General features: G+C 34.2%; 1 protein-coding gene across 1 annotated transcript in view; it reads right to left on the bottom strand.

Moving 5' to 3' along the window:
• Window positions 1-5,254: 5,254 nt before the first annotated feature.
• RYR2 (ryanodine receptor 2) overlaps window positions 5,255-21,665 on the bottom strand; it is a 312,795-nt gene continuing 296,384 nt past the window's right edge. Inside the window, 10 exon segments of the mRNA XM_026037372.1 lie at window positions 5,255-6,260; window positions 7,813-7,864; window positions 9,306-9,406; window positions 10,348-10,412; window positions 10,889-11,045; window positions 13,817-13,951; window positions 16,004-16,150; window positions 17,437-17,497; window positions 20,000-20,133; window positions 20,844-20,886. Coding sequence (XP_025893157.1) covers window positions 6,165-6,260; window positions 7,813-7,864; window positions 9,306-9,406; window positions 10,348-10,412; window positions 10,889-11,045; window positions 13,817-13,951; window positions 16,004-16,150; window positions 17,437-17,497; window positions 20,000-20,133; window positions 20,844-20,886 — 991 coding nt within the window. The 3' untranslated portion in view covers window positions 5,255-6,164.

The following is a 21,665-nucleotide window of genomic DNA, read 5'->3' as shown; positions in this document are numbered from 1 at the left end:
CTTGTCCTTATTGAACCTCATGAGAGGTTCCTCTCTGCCCAGCTCTCCAGCCTGTCCAGGTCCCTCTGGATGGCAGCACAGCCCTCCGGAATGTCGGCCACTCCACCCAGCTTGGTGTCATCTGCAAACTTGCTCAGGATGCACTCCGTGCCCTTGTCCAGGTCATTGATAAACAAGTTGAACAGCACCGGGCCCAGCACTGACCCCTGGGGGGACACCACTGGCCACAGGCCTCCAACTGGACTCGGCCCCATTTATCACCCCCCTCTGAGCTCTGCCATCCAGCCAGCCCTCGATCCACTGCACCGTGCACYCATCTAGTCCACTCTCCTGGAGCTTCCATATGAGGATATTATGGGAGACGGTGTCAAAYGCCTTGCYTAAGTCAAGGTAGACAACATCCACGGCTCTCTCCTCATCCAGTCAGCCTGTCATCCCATCATAGAGRGCTATGAGGTTCGTCAGACATGACTTCCCCTTTGTCACCTTCGAWAGGTTATCCAGAGACAGGCAAATTCTGAGATAGCCTGGTTATCTTTTCTGCACTTATCCAGTCAACAGAAACAGTGAAGAAAGGAAATTCAGTATCTAAGTTTACTATTCTATATGCATTCCATTGTGCCACAGTCTTTTGTATGCATGTGTGCAGAATACTAGAAAAGAATTATTTTGAAAACTGTGTTCTCCACATAAAGATAACTAATCATATTGCCTGTCATTTGAATTGGCTTAAAGCAGGATCCATGAATGAGTATCAAAAAAGAATAATGCTTTTTTTAAYAGCCATTTTTAAGATTTAAATGTTTAAATTCTTAAATATTCAGTTTTAGATTTTAACCTTATATCAATACTGAATAGCAGGATCTAGGCTTATTAACATTAACTTATAGTAACATTCTAAGCACATAAAAACTGCCCATGAGTTAAAGCAAATTGTTGAGGCAACTTTTTCTGTTATAAATTGAAGCTACATTAAATGTTTTTAGTATTTTCTTTGGTGCCTGAAATTTTATCTTATTTGAGGGGAGCCAAAATCAACTTCCTGTTCTGTTCTCCAACCATACCACTATTTTATTTCCCAGGTATCTATGAATGTTATTTTTTCCTTCCAGTAGGATAGACCAGCCTTTTAAAGCCTATGCTTTGCTGGCAGCACCGAGCAGCTAACTGTCTAATTAATTTAATTTCTTTCTACAAGGAGCGCCTGCAAGTGTCTGTGTATCAACAGTTGCAGCGGTATGCAGCCTGCTGCCAGGGGACAGGGCCATTAATGCAACCGAGACAACACAGATGGCCACTTGTCATCCCTTCCCTGGCACTAAGGTAGATGGGGAAAGATTCCTTTTGTCTGGATGCACTTTAGCCTCACTTCTTTTTTTTTTTTTTTTTTTTAGTATATCTTTAGGACTGTCACACAATTTGCTCAGAAAGGATTTGTAGAAACAAAGAAACAAGTGGTCACAGAACTGTAATCCTACACTTTTCTTTCATCTTCTGAAAACAGAAAGAATTTTCTTTTTAAGAGAATGTATTAACATACAAATTCTTTTCCAGTTATGGTGTTCAGATGCCATTGCTATTTCAAAGGATACCACTGTTCTTGTTGCATTCTTCTTCTAACTGTTCAGCAGGCCAGTTAGTTTATGTAATTATAAAACTTTCTCTTGAGATGGAAGTAAACTAGTGATTGAAAGAAATTTAGAGTTCTATGATCTCCATCTATGCCTAGAAAAAAAAAAATCCATTGTATGTATTATTTTGAATTTGTGCTTGTTCCTTGCTGATTTTCAGATCACAGTATATCTCCATTCATTCCCTCATTGGCACAGACAGTTCAAGCACTTGCTTTGCTATTGAAAAAACACAACTGACTTAACCTGGTTTACTGCATTTTATGGTTTACTCAAAACCATAAAACGTAACTGAGAGAAAAATATAAGGCAGTATTGAGCAGTTGGTTGCAGGGGATTGGGAATAGGCTCAGATTGGCYCTGCTGTGGAAAAACAAAACATTGAACAACACTCTAGAGTTATAAAAGATTATTATTTCTATCCAAGAAATAGACTGTATGCTTCAAAACAGCTTACTCTTTCCATTTTACTTTTCATTCTCTGATGAGTAACCTTTACTGAGCAGGTTACACAAGCAAAATCCAGTTTTAGCTATGCAGTCCATTAAAAAGAAAAAAATGATTAARAAGGGCAAAAATCATTGGAATGAATCATAGTTTGAGATATTTTATGTAGCAGTAACTTAATAGCAGGCAATAAAGCGATAATAYGTTTAATAAGCATAAAGCCACCTGGTTTGTCCCGAAAAAATTATTTCACTGCTGCGTTCACATTCGTTATTTCCCATATTATTATTTTCATCCATTTATCCTTTACTACAGTACTTTCCATGTTATAGTTCTCCCTTTCCAYGTTACAAGTCTTCCTACCTAGAATCCAACTATCTTACTCAACACTTTGCAACTGCATATCAGAACATTTGCATAGGAGATTGATGCTCTTCAGCTGCCAGAGATCCTCAACAATGGCTGAGAATGGTCATCTTTACCACTTAAAATAGACACATCTTTTTCTTAAATACCTATAAATATCCAAAGCAAAGACATAATTATGAAGAAAGCTAAAGAGAAGAAATAGTGTACGCACAGTTAAAATAACACTCAGGTTAGAGTGTTATCTTAATCCAGGTTAATCATAAGAAGGAAAAAAAGGAGTTATCAAGAGAAATGCGAGTCATATTCTTTAGTAAGAATGCTGTGATAGCAGTAATATACTACAAATAAAAATATTCAAAAATAATTTAAACAGCATGTTAGTGGCCAAGAAGCAGTGATCAGTCTTACTRTAATACACGGTCCAGTGATATTAAATGAGCTACCTTTCTTGTCTTCTCATCTCTGTGAGTCTCTCAGTAAATCAGTAAAAAACAAAGACTTCTAAGTTTTAGTRGAAAAGAGACATAGCAGAGAATATTAGAAGCAGGTCTAAAAAATATGTATTTTTTCTTCCTTAGTAATTCAATTCTAAGTAAGTGGGATTATAGATAAAAATGAATGGGTGATTGAATTTTCATAATTCAATCACACCTCCACTATTGCTATTCATTCCTTGTTTTCTTTGCTGAGATTAGCATGAATATACTAGAATGTTTACCATGTTTTAGAGATATTATTTTTCTTTATGCTTGACATTCAGCTGCAAACATCTGCAAAGCTCTGATAGCATCAATAAGAGTAATAAATCCTCCTGTGAATTAGTTTTGAATCTGTAAATCATCCTATGACAACAGCCGTAAAAAGAAAGCACCAGCATAACTATGCCTTAAATATTGAGTACATAAGCACTATACTTGAATTTCTTGAATTTAAAACTGCTGTGTTTTTCAAGAGACATACTATTATCTGCTTTTATATACTTATATATAGAATACTTATGGCAATGTTCTTTTAATATAATATAAAAGCAGTGAGTTGGCTGTATTAGTTGGCTGTGTTTGTGGAAACAAATAGCTTATTTTACTGAGTGCTTTAAAACATASTATTTCAGAAGCTTATCCACTAAAATTCTATTATTTTTGTTACAACAAATTTAGTTATTTTTTAACAAAACCTAAGAATTGTCTTTGCATAAGTCTAAAATAAAGTATTGGCTTGGATAGTAATTTCTGCACCATMTAATATGTGACTTGTCTGAATAGTGCTTCCTGTTAAAAAGTGAACATTAGCATCAAAATCAGTATGAGTCACTGGAAATCTTAAAATAAACACTATCAAATTCTATGACTTGTGCTGATTTTTTAGAGTGGGTATCTTTTCTTGCATCTGATGTTTTACGATCTTTTTTTCTCAAAAGAGGCTCTCAGTAGCAAGTTTTGGGTTGTGAAGAAAATTAAAAATGCAGAGTTCCAGGGAGTCACAGACAGTCCATAACCAYACTGCCCAACGACGGGCTGAGGGTCTACCAAAGCCAGTTCACATCATCTGTGTATCCATTTTCAACACTGATATTGCAAACTCTGATGAACCGGTTCCTATCTCTAGGAGGTAACTTGGTTCTGGGAAACCTATAAGTAACATTCATTCCACCCACGAACAAATTTTATACCTAAATRTTTTCTAYCTCACTGTACAATCAGCAAAACTCATCCTGAAAGACTATAATCTTTAAGTGTGGCTTGACATGTGCYTTTCATAGATTATTGGATTCAACTACCAGGATGCCTTAGAAGTCATGTAACATGGAAGCTGAGGCTCAAGAAAGATAGTGCTTTATCCCACCTGAATTTGTTTTCAACACAAGGAGGTCTTGAAGCATCAGTCAAAATCCCTAAATACTTCTTAGTAAAATCTGCTACACAGAAAATGGTGTGTGTGGGTGTGCGTGTGTGTGTGTGTGCGTGTGTGTGTGTGCGTGTGTGTGCGTGTGTGTGTCAGGAAAACTCTTCTCATGACTTACACCCAAAAAGGAACGCTGTTGCCTTCTCTGATTTCTAGATGAAATACACAACATTCAGGAAAAGCAGATGAACCCCTGCACCTGGGTTAAATTTGAAAACAAACCAACACTGCAACACCAGCCCCCAAACCCAYAGTCTTCACGGGGAACTAGAACTGGAATTTAAAACCTGAATCTCATTAGGATCCCAATTTTACAGTAGCAGTGTTCATACTCAGCTGAACTGAACAGGATAGAAGATTCTAGGACTACTATTCATTTGTTTCAATGCATCTTAGTTATACCTGAATATTGGCACAGTTTATTTGATGATAAAGTTGTGGCCTGGAAGGAAATGAGGTGGAGAGACAGAACAGTAGGAAGCCTAGGAGAAAAAAAAAAACCTTTCAGCAGTCTAAGTCTGTCTTGAAATGGTTATAATTAAGAGATTAATAAGAATACTCCCTAAGAATAAAAATACTCCACAAGAAAGATCTCAGATGCTACCCAACCAGCTTGCTTCCATTCTGAATCTGTCTTTTTATTTGTAAAGACTGGCATTACAATTGAAAAGGACTCAAAATGGAGTGATATACACATCATTGGTGTTTCATGATGCAACCGATGGAATCCCTGAATGGATATTGCTTCAGCTTTGATTTTAAAAAATAATTTAACGAGAAAATCTTCAACTCCACTATCGACCACAGGTGGCAGAAATGAAAGAAACTAAAAGAAAACAAATCTACTGTTAAATTCATAACATATACATTGTTGGCTGATGACACTCGTTCCAAATGTACAATAAAGCCCACAACACTTTATTACTATGAATATATTATTGTGAATGTTTTTCTCATGTTAATCAACTTGCTTCTGAAGATTTTTTTTCATCGTTTTAAACTTGCATAATAAACATGCAATGAAACATTTCTTGTTAAAGTGTTTTTTGCAGTTTTCTTGTTCTCATACAAAGATTTCATAAAGTTGCAGTGTTGCATCAGAGCATTACCAAAATAAGAGCAAGAGCTAAAGAGGAAGGTTAATGTGAAATTATCTTGATGAAAATAACCTGTCCTGAGACACTCCAGTCTTTTTAATAAGGTGTGCACAACCAAAACTGTTCCTCCCAAACCCACCAAGAACACAAAATAATTATCTACTTGGAAGAAAGGGAGAAATGTAAAGAAAAAAAAAAATGACGTCACCATGCACTCATCTTCTGCATAGCTCAACCCACATATAGTAAGGCACTATTTCCCCACAGTTTAGTGTCCACAACAATCTTTTACAGTGCTCTGTGAACTACGAATAGTTCCTTCCAGGATGAWGAAATAAATAGACTGAATGAGTGTTGCTACCATGGCACCCCATGTGTGATCTCATAGACAAGGGCGTCATCTGGCAGTTTCAGATATAAGCTGTCTTAAGTCTCTTGTTTTTGTGTACATGTTATGTATACAGATATTTTGTGWGCATGTGTGTGTGTGTGAGTGGTTTCTTTGTTTTCCAGAGTTGCTGTTGATTTTCATTGTTCTTTACTCCGGTGTTCTCAAAGCAAATACACAAGAAAATAAAAGCGCAGTAAGGTCATTAAAAATAGAGCTTTGGTGCTCCAAAAAGTACATAGCTTTGGGAACTCAAGAAATCTTTTAGATATTCCCAAGAGAGCTGGGAAACACACAGACACATTTTCAAGTGGAAATCWTCATCTCTGCTTAGTTCAACTGGTCTTCATATTGTTTTCGGAAGCAATCACCAGCAGGGAAAAACTCCCAGCAGCGTTCTTGGTACATTTTCCATACATAGGATTCCTGCAAGAAACAAAATGTAAATAATTAACTTGCTTCAAGAAAATATCAAGCATGTCTTTTTTTTTTTTTTAATTTCTATGTTGCTACCGTTTTCTATCAGGTTGCTGTATAGCAACCTAGAAATCATGTATATTATTTTGTTCAGTTTAGAGTAGGTTTTTGATGCTTGTTACCCACTCAAAAGCACTGCAGAAAAATACCAGGCAGTTTAGCTGYTGTTTCACACACAGGAACATGGTAAAGCTCAAGTAAAGCTGGTCAAAAGACCAAACAGCAACATAAGCAGAATATTTTCTTTCATAGAAATTTGTGTGAATTTCTTTTTTAGCCATTTAAAAACATGCCTACACAGAGTAAAATGGGCTTTACTAGTATTTTTGCTTCAACACTTAAGTGTGCATTTTACTATACAAATAAAAGAAGAGTTATCTGTTGCACAATTTATGTAGTATGAAGTAATCTCTAAACTTTGAGATTAAGTGAAATTTATATTTTAGAATCAGAACTGAGTACCCAGTAGAGAAGACACTCTGTTTTTTGTGAGTACAGTGAGAATACATACATAATATGCCAAGTAAAAAAGCAAATTTTGCACTAAAAAGTAAGAAAAAGATTTCTATCTTGTTTAATAGAAAATTCTCAAAGGAAAGATAGATATTCAAGAATAACATAGAAAATATAAACTTTTACTTCATCCAGTTGAGAAGATCTATGCATGGAATATATTTATAGCTTCACAGTATATATTCTAGAGTTCAAAAAGAGTAACTTACATAAATTTACAATGAATCATTCCTGTGATAGAAATCTGTGACTATGTGTATGATGCTTTTAATTTCGGGACTTTCTGAGCTGCAATATCTAAACACTTGCTCAGAACAGCTGCAAGACTCTCACTAGAAATTCACTAGTCTCTACATTTGTTTCCTATTTAACTGACAAGTGTATCTAAAGGAAGCTGAAGGAAGCATTAGAAGTTTAAAAGAACAATGAATAGCAAGGAAAAGAAAAAGCCTCGGGAAAAAATTTCTCACATGTTTCTTTTCAAACAGATGCATAAGTTCTTTCATGAGGACTTTCATGAGTATATTTCTGTTGGACAAACACATCAGCAATATGTCTGTAACAATCATGCAATAAAAAGAGCAGCTATTTTAAAAACACAGACTTAATTCTTATGCTTCTAAACAGTTTTTTGGACTTTGGTTGTCCATGTTTGAGCATCTCTTCTGCTGTACTTTCTATTCCTAGTTTGTCATCTGAGCTCTTATTCATAAAGCATGACTCTCCCCAAAATATAAACTATAATCAAAAGCAATGACAAGTGTCATTGTCTTGGGACACCTAAATGTCCCAAGAAAACAAGACCTTTCATTTCTCTCTGTTGATTATCTTTTTTTTAATATTTTGTCCTTTGTTATCATACATCTGGTAGACAAGATTTTAAGTTACTTACCATATAGGGACCTATGCATTAGAATATTCTTAGTTTTCCTAAGCCTGAATTATTTTGACAATTTAAGTGTGGGCTGTCATAGGGTTGTTTACTGACCTGACCTGTATGCTCCGTTTCRTCTTTGTTAATAAGATACATCAGAAAAAACCTGCAAGTAAAGAAATACTTAATATTACTAAGCATAATACTTAGCATATATATATAGAATGTATATTTTTCAGTATGTTGCATACAGCAATATAATGATGCTTTTGTAATTACGAATTCCAATATATTTATGACAGCATTCCCAGATAAAATAAATCTAATTTCCTGACACCTTTGATATTTACTCATCACTCAATGAATAGTATGTCTACATGCAAGAGATTCCATTTGATTTACAGTAGATAGCTACATAGCTTGAGTGAAAAATTTCTAAATTTGACACTTTCTTAATCTGTAATAGTACCTTGGAGGTGGAAATAGAATGCCAAGGAATAGTCATTCTTTTTTTTTTTAACAAATAAAAATACTGAAGATGATTAAAAGATCTATCTTATTGACCTTGCAGATTGGAGATATTTTACTAGCAAATATAACCCAAGATCAACATGAGGAGGAAAAAAAAAAAAAAAAAAGATTTTTAAATGCGGGTTTGAGATATCTGACACACCTAAGTGTCACTCGTTGTTAAAGACTTTCAAAACCTATGTAAAAATATAAAACATGATCACGCACAAAAACATTAAATTTTTTGTCAATTGGTAATGCAATTAGGATAAGTATGTTACAGCATGCTATTTCTGTTGTTCTTTACATAAACTTAAGTACTGAACTCTTATCATTAACATCTTTAATTCACATAAAACAKGAAGTTAGTTTAAATAGGACATGATATTTATACCTGGCACAACAACCATCAAGTTTAAATCCTTTCACTGCAGCATAAATCATGTATTGTTCCTAAGTAACATCTTTCTCTCTAATCTTTTTTCTTTAACGGGATTAAAACTGATCACTCATTTCTGTAGAAATTCTAAAAAATGACTGAAATAGACATCAAGCTATTAAATATTTCTAACTGGAAAGAACAGGCAGAAATAACAGGGAAAATCTGAGAAAAAAAATAGCAAAAAGAGGTCTTTTGCCAGGTTTCTGTCAGCTGCATCTGACAACTAGCAACAGCACTTCTATGTCACTTCTGCAAAAGGCAGAAGAGATCTGTTTGATGACCTTTATAAAGAATGAATGGAATACATCTATATTTAGCCAAAAAAAAAATTTTTATTTTTAAATATTCACTTTGAAGCACTTCATGAAACTTAGTAAAACACTAAACCAAAGAGGAAGTAATGAAGTTGAAGTTTGCTCACTCTCTGCTCCTGTCTCCACAGAACTGCATCTCTTCCCTAAGTCACAAACACCTTCCTAGTGAAAGATTTTTTTTTTTTCGCACAGATCCTATCCTTCTTTCACTTGTTCATTCAGATAGCACAAGTGCACATCAAAGCCAAAYAGTACTGAGTCTTCCCTAATAGAGTGAATTAGATACTTGCAGGTGCTACAAGAGTCATGAGTGAGCAAGAGTTCATTTTTACCCTACTTACAGATAATTGGCCAAGTTGTGCTCCTGTAGCGTGTGTGTTTCAAAGCCATGGGGCACTGTATCAAAGTAGTCATTTCCTATTCCACAGATAAAGCATTTTGTCTGAAAGAGTGAAGAACAGAGAACACTTCAACACTACGTATGACTTTGCATCTCTTGGAGAAATAGTAAGAATGTAGGAACTTTCTTGGAAATGGCCATTCATCATGTATAATATGTGCCAAMCAAAAAGGTCTTTCCTTTAGGGAAAGCTCCAGTGCATGTTTCATTGACATTTTCACATATAGATTAACAAAGAAAATCGAGAGATAAACTATAACATAATGATACGAACACCGAGTGTTAGAAAACTCTAGTCTGAAGATCCAAAAGATTAAAATATGAAATTCATTATAGTATACAGAAATCGGCAGAGACTTTTGTTGCAGATTACAAACATGAAAATAAAGAAATTACTATAAACTTTAAAAGGCATGAGAAAATAAGCTCTCAGGCTTTCTGTCTGGTTTTCTGATAATTTAACACTAACAGCAAAAAGCTGTCAAAAATAATCAAACAAGGAATGCACAAATAGACCCAAAGCATATTCAGAGAAAAGTACCACCTTTGACAAACTGTGTTGCTGTCTTATAAAACATAGCAAGTAGCACTCTGCCCAAGTACAGCAYACATTTTTCACAGGAGGGAACAAAGAGTAGTAAATGTATTCAGAATCCAGATGCAGTCCAGAATTTTCTCATCATAAAAATGCCTGAACACCATTTATTGCACACTAATAGAAACGCTTACATAATATTCTATGACAATCATACAAAAAAAWYMMAWWTTTTTTTTTCTTAATTACAAATTCCATCTCATGCACTGAAGTATGGTAGTAAAAACGTATCCAGGACATCATATGATACTGGACCCTTCCAATAAGCACTTCTTTTCCTATCCTATTTTAATCCTATTAAAATCCTATTTTAATTTGATTTTAATCAGATATTCAGAAAAAAAAAAAMMRRAAAAAAAGAAAACAGTTCAGTAATAAAACTTCTTACCTCCATATCTTCCTTGACTTGTTCTTGCTGATCTCTTAACTCACCAAAAGCATCAATAATTAAACCTAAGGTTTACGTTAAAGTGATAGTTAATTGAAGAACAAAACTCTGATGAACAATATCAAATAAGAATCTTTAGATTTTAGTAGAAGCCAATGTCTCAAGTCTCAAAAAACACAATTAACTAAATACATGAAGAAAAATGAATAARCTAAAGAGAATGACCCATAACATGGCATGTAAATGACCCATAGCATATTTATATTAAAAATGCACAAGCATATTTCTGTTTTATTTAAAGTTAACTCTTACATAGTATATAAATACACATGATTTTATAGTGACAGASTCACTATAAATAATGATGAAATAAATAGTGTCATTATTATATATAAACAGAGTCACTATAAAATCCTGTTTGAGTCTTAAGTCTTAAGTCTTTGTGTCCTGTTTGAGTCTTAAGCACGTAAGATGACTGTAGAAATAAGATTTCTGTGGAGAAAATACTCTTCTAGTCTCACCATAGGCTACAAACTGGTACCTTGTATAATGGCCAGGAGGATGACAATCACAAAAAAAAAGAAAGTGATATCAAAGATAATCCTATAGATTTCATATTCATCTCCTGCTGGATCTTCTATTTCATCACCAATGCCTCCACCTGCACGTACTCCAACATACATGTGAAACATGTAGCACTAGAAAACACAAAACAAAGAAGGTTGTCTGAAGCTGGCAGTAAAAATTTTTACAGTCAAAATTCTGCCATTGTTTCAAAAGCTGAAATTAGCAGAACTGATTTCTGCTCTAGCAACTAAGCTAGGTCCATTCATGTTTTTCTCTCCTTTGAGTGTAGGTATACTTCTGAGGGAGCAGAAATGCTGCTGCACAGGTGAAATTTCAGCATTTCATATTTTATCATTATTTAGAGATTCAAAAGAACAAAATTTCAAGTTCCTTAAGCACTGAGGCACAGCAGAATGAATGTACAGAAGTTTTAGTATGGAATAATGTGAAAGACGGAATTATGATTACCACCATGTGCGTCCCTCTTTTAATTTCCCCAACTCCATAGTGAATTAACTGGAGCTAGCCTAGGCAAGCAAGCTAGCCTGGAAATAAATTCAAATTCACGCTTCTGAATTCACACAGAAGATGCATAATATACAGTTCAAAAAAACACAAATATTTACAAATTTTGAAAATCAGCACTACTATRTAGCTGGTCCTGATAAAACAAATAATTTGGGTAAATGACAAATTCTAACTCTGCATTTGCAGATGAGCTGTTATCACTTCATTTTACAAATAAGTCTTTATATCTCACTTATTATTATGATCATTTTGTATTATTATGATAATCATTTTAAAATTTATATACATAAAAAGATGTGGTATATAACAAAGGTACTTATAATAATATTTTTCCTCTTAAATTTTATTTTCCAATTTTCCCCCGTCTTTAGCRGCTGATCTATTTCTAATAAAATAAGTTATTCCCAATCAAAATGAAATATTTTTGAGGAAGTTTGTGCAGAGGCAAACGAATAACGGAGAAAGCTGTAAAACTACAGTGTGAATTGCAATACCATAGGGCCAAGTACAGTAACGTGGGCTGATGAAAATGCAAAACTCTCTCTCACAGTATCATAATTTTCTATTAAATTACATCAGTCTCACAGGTTTCGAGAAAGGGATTGGTTCCTCCATCTCTCTGAATAGTCTTACAAACTGCAGATCTTTGGTTCTCACTGTTTTTCAAGAAGTAGTGAAGACAGTAACAATAATTGTTATTGATCGAATAAATTTTTCAGACACAAGTTTAATGAGATCTGCCAATCTCTACGTCTTTCCAAACTAAGAGCACAAAATTCTGTCTTTAATAAAAGCAGGGCAGTAATTATCCTTATGGGTAATTACTTGACTTTCACTCCCTTCAAGATCAAGAAAATTACCTGTACTTTACAAATATATTTTCATTCATCCTGAAATTTTCCTTTAGATCACTCTTCATATAGAAAAGAATTATATGAACATAGATATGAACAACAAAAGGAATAATAAACCTGGAAAATTGAAAGGACCTGCACACTCTCCTCCTCGCTTTGACATCTGCATAGAGGAACTGCAACAATGCTGTAAGAATTTATGTGMGAGCATATTTCATCACAGATAAAAAATTAAATACTTTTGTAGCATTATATTGTGAGCCTTACACACTTCATAAAGGAAGATGCTGAYGTTATAGCATATCACATGCCATTCAAACTCATTCTTGTAATAATATAATAGCATTTTTAAGAACATTTTCTTAGAATAATAGAACAGGTCACACTGGAAAGTAYTTCAGGCGATCTGTGGTTGAAACTAGCATGGTACCTTGCAACATCCAACAATGTTCTTCAGGGCTTCATCCAGTCAGGTCAAAATTTCCAAGACTGTGCAACCTCTCAGACCTACCTGTTCCACTGATCACTGTTCTCATGGTTAAAAAGTTTCTCCTTAAAGCCCTCAGAACCTCTTTGCTTCACTTGATGTTCCTTGTCTGCTGCCACACTGCTACTGTAAAGAGCCTTCTCAGTTGTTATTAGGTAATCCTAACCCTTTGAATCCTTCTCATCTCCAGGCTAAACAGCCCAGTTCTCTTAAGCTTCTCTTTACAGAGCACATGCTCTAGCTCCTGACCATCTTGAGGCTTACTGCTGAACATGCCCCAGTTTATCTATATCTTTCTCGTACTGAGTAGCTCCAAACTGGACAAAAATAAAGRAATATTAAGCTCTTTTCAGAGTTTACTTTATCACTGGGTTTTTGAGCTGCATAGTGTTAATTTACTGGAAGTTATTAATATTGTGTAAAGTTTWGAAATTTTGTTGTAAAATATTGTTTTTAACATCAACACAGCTTAGCCTATTCTAGTGGTGTCCTACCATCTATCCTACCATACACAACCACAAAACCTGGCACCATCTCAATAATATCACAAATTACTATCTGGGTTTATGACTACAAAAAAGATCATAGTAACAGAACTGCCAAGAAAAGAAAATCATGTCAGCTGATGACAGTGAATATTGACAGATTTTCAAGCTTAAACAAAGATTTCAGAATGTAAGTTACTGATGGTAACTGAGCCACCTCTTGAATGGCCTCCTACTCTACTGTCCTGAGTCAGTCTCCTGGCTTTTATTCGGTTTTAATTTGTGAAGAACCTATGGAAAAGACTACCATCAAATTTATTCAATTCTATCATCAATATGCTTGTTTAACATATAGAAGGTMTGTCTTATTGTTTTGGATCTGCACTATTTTCTTCATTTAACCTTCACTTATGATTTACTTTCACTTTCTATTATTGGCTAATGATATAACTATATGAATACCTAACTATATGAAAGAGAATTTCATGAAGCATAGGAGAAAATGAGGTGTCAGTTTAAGAAAAAGAAAGCAGAAAACAAAGACTTACTGTAAGCATATCATCACATTTCATATCTGGCATATCACCATCTTCACTCTTGTTGTAGAACTTGCGGAAAAAATTGAATGCCACTACTGTGTACAAGTATACGACTACTGCCAGTAAACCCACTGTTAACACAAGCTGGAAAACAAAATTACAGAACAGATATAATAATACCATGCATGTATGCCATACAAGTTTTCTTTGCAAAAAGTGAGCCTTGAAAAAAGCAAAACTTAACTTTCTCTGGCTTTTGCCTGTCTGCAGAATTTGGCAATATATCTTATTATTTTTATCCAAAGACCTACATTCCAGCTATTTTTTCAAAAGAAAACTATACTTCAGAAAAGTAACTATATAGAAAAACCTTGCAAAATCTAGTGCATACATACACAAACAACCCATTAGAATCATACAGAAGTTATGTAACCAGACTTGTTTTCTACCTAATTATAACACTATTACTATTTAATATCACATATCATCTAAATGCAATATAGTATTTCTAGAAAATAGACTCTTCCCATTACTTTAATGTCTATCTGTCAGAAGCACCAAAGACAACCCCACTGCTCAACCGCAGTATCATTAAAATTTTGCCTTGAGCCCTACAGAAAGCAGCTGAAAGCAGTGTAATGTCCAGTGCATTGACAGTTCACTTCCATCATTGCCAGAGTTAAAAAGTTGTGTTTTACAAACAAAGCCCTTGCATTAGTAGTAGTAGTAGTAAGTTCTGTAGTTTGCAAAGACCACAGAATAAATTCTATGTCAGAAATATATAGGCACAGTTAAATGTGCACAGCTGAGAAGGTGAAACAAGTTAAAATAAGACCTACACAATGAGGGAAGGAAACAAAACAAAGCAAAAYGAACAAATAATAGCTTAGATTTTGTCATTCCAAGAAAACATGTAAGTACTACTCATGGCAAATTCTTTTCATTCAGTCAATCATAATATCTTTCTTTGACAAATAATATGTTACACTAATTCTGTGCTACCATTGAAGAAAGATTAAAAAATACAATTTGTTATTTTCTTGCAGAATCAGAATCAGTGTGAATGTGAAAAACAACTCAGGCCTCATTTGTGAATCTTAATAGTGGGGTTTACTTTTCCAAAACCATGTATTATCACTGCTTCTAAATTTTTACTGTTTTTACTGTTTTACTGAATTGTTTTCAGGCAGCATTATACCAAGATGAAGTTGTTATAAACTGATAAATTCTCCAAGCCAATTAATTTATCAGTATTGTTTATTGTAAATAGCAAGCAAGCAGCGCTGGGCGGCTGGGGAGTCTCCGCTCCACCAACGGCGCGCGCTGTAGTACGGGAGGGTGCTWCTTTTATACACTGGCGCCCAGAAGTTGCCTCTCAGTTTCAGTTATTATCTCTGGTATGTTGCAATACTTCTGCACATGCTCTCTCCTTGTTGGTAGGGGTCCCTGAGRCCTCCTGGTGGTCTTTGATGAAGGTCGCTCTTCTTCCTCCAGACTCTGCGCATGCTTCCATTTCCTGTGGTTTTGGCCTTATGCTGATACTGTGTTCTTGTGGTATCTTGCACTCATAGYTTACRACACTTGCRATAAGCCTGTTCTTTTACAGATTGTTCCACGAATTATAACACATTCATCACAAGTTAATACAGGGCTGATATAAATTTAAGGAAGAAATAACTGTATTTGAGACAATAATAATAATACCCTATCAAATAACTTTTTTTGTCAGTACTTTCTGACATTTGTATTCATTTTCACATGCACAAGTTATGGATCTCTTTTCATACAACTTTTAAGATTTCTTTAGAAATGTCTTAATGACATCAGAGCAATCATATACGTAATCTACAATCATGGACCTGGAGGGCTTCCACTTTACATAATGTAAACCAAGAAGGACTCAAAATTTCATTAGGATAAGTGTAAGTATGTGATTGCAAGATTAAGATAACAAGTAGCAGACTTAACAGTCAGAGAATAAACTTAATGCTATATGACATAGTCCCATTTTCCTGTGGTTATAAATCCCACTAGTTAGTTTTTTTCATGGACACAAATTCTAAAGTTTATGATGAAAGGATAATTCTGTTGTCAAGCCTGAAGCACAGCTTTCAGAGTTTAGCCAAATTCAGTTATAGAGTGATTACTTGTTTGCATTTCTTAAGTGAGAAAAGAGAGAAAAGATGATCTTGATACCTGTTTGCCATTGTGGGTCACTGATGACAGGATAGTTCGTAATGTCTTGAATCCCATTGCAATGTCAAGGAGATGAGCAGCAAAGAAAAAGTTGTTGTAATGGCCAAGGATTGACATGGTCATGTACCAAGCTAGGTAAAGGAAAGACTAACAGAAACAAACAAGTACATTAAAAAATAAAACTCATGACCATTTTGGCCAATTTATTCACAGAACTAAGGAAAAGTAAAAGTTGCTGGAATGTGCTTTGCATTTAAATAGACAACTACAAAAAAAGATTTTATGCATGTTTTCGTTAGAGATTTTTGAGAATTTTATTGTATGAAAATATTAAATGAACAAATGTGGAGCTCATAGGAAATAGTTCAAACTGAGAGAACGTAAATTTTAATTTGTAAAATCTAAAAACATTATTCAAGTTTCAAAAATAAGTTTTTGATTTGAACTTTTGTTTTTGGTTTCTGAATTTCTTAATAATTATATTAAGATATTGAAGCCTTATGCTGGTAAATGACAAATGAATGCACTCTAAAACTAGGAAAAGGAATTAGAGAATTAATTCAAAATTCTAATTTGCYATTTAACCATTTAAATACTTTAAAAGTTGTTTTTAAGTTGTTTATTAGCTACTACAAAAAAATGTTAATTAATTCTTCCCCTCTTCTTTTCATTAGTCATGCTGTTTGTATACTCTGGGGGGTTATCATCCCAGCTTTAACTTGGGAATTCCCTTCTTCCTTGCTGTAGTCCGATCACTCTCATTCTCCAGCAGTGCTAGCTCCAAAATTGTTTGTTTCCCAGTAAAGTTGATTAAGGAAGTGGTAGTCAAGATACCAATCTAAGTGAGATCTTGAACTCCAAGATATTTGCAATTTGTTTTTTTTTTTTTGTTTTTGTTGTTGTTGTTGTTAAAAAAAAAAGGATACATATACAAAAGAACAGAATTATCTGCCTTGTTATGTCACATCCTTCTTTTTCAGTGATATAAATAATAGTAATTTCACACACATTAGCCATACTGATCTGCCTATGCTCCAGGAATATTCAAGGGACTGTAAATAAAAAGCTTATGTACAATACAAAACAAATAGAAATAAAGATTGACGTAGACAGTTTTGTAATTTCATAGCACAGCAYAGCACTTGATTATGGCTCCCAAATAAATAAGCATCTCATATTAATAAATAACGCTGAGRTTCTAACGAGTAATACCCATGCAACTTGGGAAACATTTCAGCAATCTCTTTTCATTTTTTTTGCATCTGTGTAGAAAAATGCATGTAAATCAGAATGTTTCATAACCTCTCAGAAGCACTTCAGGTTAAGTATATATGTTTTTATAAGGTGATTACATATATATAAATATATATATACACACACACACACACACACACACATATATATAAACTTGTATTATAAATATATAAACTTACATTATCAGTGAAAACAACTCCTAATTTCCACATCTGATACTTAACATCAATGGAATTCAGCCTGTAAATAAAATACATGAATTGCACTTAAAATGAAAACATACTGGGAAAATATACAACACAATTTACAGAAACATGCATTCAATTATAYAGGAGGCCACAGCTATTTCTGTGAACTCTGAAATACATCAGAACTTTGTTCTATTTCATACTTTTTGTCTGGTATAGATCAGTCAGAAAAAAAAAATGAAACAAAAAAATAAACACTGGTGCAGATTCATCTGACCTAACGCTGATCAACATAATCATTTCCATGTCAGTTACATGGGCTCCCTTCATAGTCAGCGTAGAGAAAGCGGCATTTTTATGGGATTCATCTCAGTCAAGGGCAGATGTCATCAAAGGGCAGAAAATTTGCACCTCAAAATGCCAATTCCTACCTCAGGTGACATTCTCATACACCGCCACATGACATTAAAGCCTGATGAAGCGAAGTGAGATGAATCTCAGAGTTTTGTCCTTTTCTTACTGACATCAGCAATGAATGGTAATGAAGGAGAATGAATATTAAAAATTGGTAAGGCAAGATGATGATGTGTACAAAACAAAGCATGCTCAGGAACACAAAAGCTTTGAGTTAAAAAGTGCCCATCATTTCCATCAAAAATGTTATCCAATACTACACCTAGTTGCACATTTGTTACTTCCTATTTGAGGAAGTAGCTCTTCCTCAAGAAAGCAGAAAATCTGTGCAAGTCTCTGAAACATATGTGATACTCACATACTTTTGAACCTCCTTAAAAGCAGAATATACAAACTCATCTGGTTCTAAATGACTAGTACTCAAGCAGCTTTCTTATCCATCTTCTCTGAGGTCCAAGCTCAAAGGAACCCTGGATTTTACCTTTCCACATTATGCAGGAAACTAGATGCCTTTTTACTTACCTACATTCAACAGGCTCTACCCCATTTCACTTCAAAAAGTTACCTTGCCATGAGGGAAGTCACTTGTTAATATGGAACTCCACCAAACATGAGGAGGGTTAAGTCTGCTTGTGCTACACAAAATCATACAATATGCTGTATAGTTGCACAGCCATATGAAGTACTAAAGATCTAGTTTGTATCTGTATGTTGTATCTTTTCCTTCCTTCTCTTTTTATTACTTTTTGCAGGAAATCATCTGTTTCACAAGTTTCTGGCTACCTTGGCCTCTAATATGATGCCAATAGCCTGATTCACTTAAACATGCTACATGTACAAATTTAGAATTACATATATCTATTGACATTAGCAAATCTATATCTGGGTGATACTTAGTAAAACTGCTTCTAAAGCCCTACTGCTTATTGAGAGTATTCTATTGGCAGGAAAAAAAAAAAGATATACATACAGAAAGCAATTTTCAAGCAATTTTTTCATACAGCTGCATAAATTTTCACTGTAATTTCTTGGTGACAGTAAAAGGTCTAATTCAATTCTATAACAAGGCTGACTTTTCCTAGGTGGCCTCGCATAACCACCACGTTTTACATGAACAATCCTTTTCTTTCAGAGTTTGCTTTATTCTCTATTATTAGCTATTTAGCCTCTTCTACCTTCCTCCTTTCTTCAGCAATATATCAACTGTACAGAATCAATTTGTAAACTGTTATTCCTACCTTTTTCCTTTACATTTGTTCTGTAGACACTAATTCTCCTCTACACCATAACCTTCTTCTATTCTTACACAAATACATATCTGAACACTTATTTTTGCACTTAAACTTTTAAACTGCTTATTTGTTTAAGGGTTGTTCCTTCATTCACTGCACAGAGAAGTGATGCTTGCAAATAACTGATTTATTAAGACATTATTTTTCTTTGTGCTCTTCTTCTCTTTGTATTTCTTTGGAATGGCAGCTATTTGGGACATCTGTATAATCCCAACAAAAAAATAAATGCTCAATGGATCATAATTCAGGAATAAAAATATTTTACAGTGCTCTGAAGAAACTGGGGATATTCTATTTTTCTAGAAAGGAAAATTAATACGATTACTGTAATTATATGAGTATCTCAATGATTTTTTCCAAGTCTGTCTTCCAGATGATAGACAAAGAAGTAGTTCTGGCAAAACAAATTATGAAAAAATGAGACAGCTAAATGTCTAACTTCCTAGATTTTACTGGTCATTATTTTATCACGTAAATTTATTYGATGAGCTTTTTTTTTCTTTAATCAGAATGAAGTGTCAATTTTGTTGATTTTTTCAGCCTCAGTTGAACAGAGAGAACTATGAAAAGGAATTTCCAGTCCAGTTATAACTACATTTTATAAGAACAGTGGGAATGTACATTCAAGTAGCTGTGCACTGAACCAAATTTTTGCACAGAAAGAACAGTAGAGTCCTGCATATATACTAAAGTGCCTATAATGAATTAAATTCACTATAGCATCCATCACTTATATAGTGATACATAAAAGAGTGATACATAAGAAGATTCAGAGCTGCATGACAAACTCTGAATGCTTAATTTTAACTTAGACACACATACACACAAAACCAGAGGCAAATGCTTACACAGCAGATAAGGAGCTATCTTTCTTTGGTTTCTTCTTTTCTCGAGCATCACTAAAATCAAGAGCAGCTTTATCCATTCCTAGTAACTCACTTATTCTGTCACGGCCATAGAATTCACCATATTTATCCATGACCTAAGGTTAGGAAGAATATTCAGGAAAATCAATTGGATAAATGAGTTGTTTTTAGCTTTTGAAAACAAAAAGGTTAACATACACTTTTTTGTCTGTTCAAGGTATTCAAATTCAAACAGATATGTTTGCAAAACTGTGATTCCAAGCAGGCATTAAAATGGTATGAAATAAGAAGCAACATGACTCCCTATATACTTTTTAAATGTCTAAACATACTAGAAAGATCATTTTTGTTCTAAGATATGATGTGCAACATTTATTTCRCTCAGAACAATCTGAGAAAATGATTGACACCTCAGAAGTCCTTATTTATAGAGGACTGTTCTCCAGATATACATGTATCCTTAAATATACAGAAATAAAACAATTTGCATATGTTGGAACAAACGTAAAAGTGTACATGTATTCACAGAATTACATACACATATTTGAAATTTATCAGTTTTATAAAGTAAGCTGTACCTGGAACAAGTTATATATAACAAATATTTAAATTTAACGACAACAAAAAATGTAAGCATGAGATGAGTAAGGAATTCCATTCAAAATTGTAAATGTAGTAGTTTACAGTGGATTAAAGCTAATATTCCAAAGTGCAGTCCCCACTTCTCCAAGCATGGAAATAACCCAGAATTAAAATTTTAATTTATTTTCATATATATATATATATACACACACACACACACACACACTTAAAACTAAGCTATTACCTTTCTTTTCACAAATTTGTCCCAATAATTGTTTGGAAAAGACCTGAAAAAAAAACAGGAGAGAAAAAATTACATTTTAGAAAACTGCGAGGAGACACAGTAGATAATAAGATGCCCCAAGAATTAACTACTAGCTTTTTCTTCAAAGTTGTTGTCTATTTGTTGCTATTGTGAAACAGCTCCTTGTGAAGTCTCTGCAGGGAAAGATGGAGCAGAGAGTGTTGTGCTAACTTGTCTGAGAAACAGCAGCAGAGCTGATGGCTGGGAACAGGGTTATAAAGCAGTTGGGTCATGTAGTTCCGCCAGGAAGAGACTTCAAGGATCCAAAGTATAGTTCACTCTCCAACTGACAGCAGGACACAATAATCACAATAATTTCAGGATGAGAAGCAATGGGCTCAAACTGAAACACAGGAAATTGCACTTGAACATTAGAAAACATTTTTACTGTGCTTACTCTTCTTCAGTGTGAAAGTGGTTAGGGGAAAAAAAAAAAAAAAAAAAAAAAAAAAAAAGGGAGGTTCCCAGAGAGGTTGTCAAGTCCCCATCCTTGGAAATATTCAAAACCAGACTGAAAAAGGGCCTGGTCTACCTGTTCCAGCTGACCATTCCTCAGCAGGGTGCTTGGACAAAAAGATCTCTCAAGATACCTTCCAGCCTTAACTGTTTTGTGATTCTGTGGTCACTGTGCTTGCCAAAATAAATTCATTATGATCTTTTCTCTAAGGAACCAAAATACTTTTAAAGCAAAATTTGAGAATGGAAATGACTAAAAGTGATACTAAACATTAACATTACACAAGCATTTGAAATATTTTGTAT

Source organism: Nothoprocta perdicaria, unplaced genomic scaffold, assembly GCF_003342845.1.
Source record: "Nothoprocta perdicaria isolate Ctin4 unplaced genomic scaffold, notPer1 scaffold_197, whole genome shotgun sequence".
Taxonomy (NCBI): Eukaryota; Metazoa; Chordata; class Aves; order Tinamiformes; family Tinamidae; genus Nothoprocta; species Nothoprocta perdicaria.
Note: the sequence above shows the minus strand (reverse complement) of the source record. Positions and strands in the feature narration are given on the sequence as shown.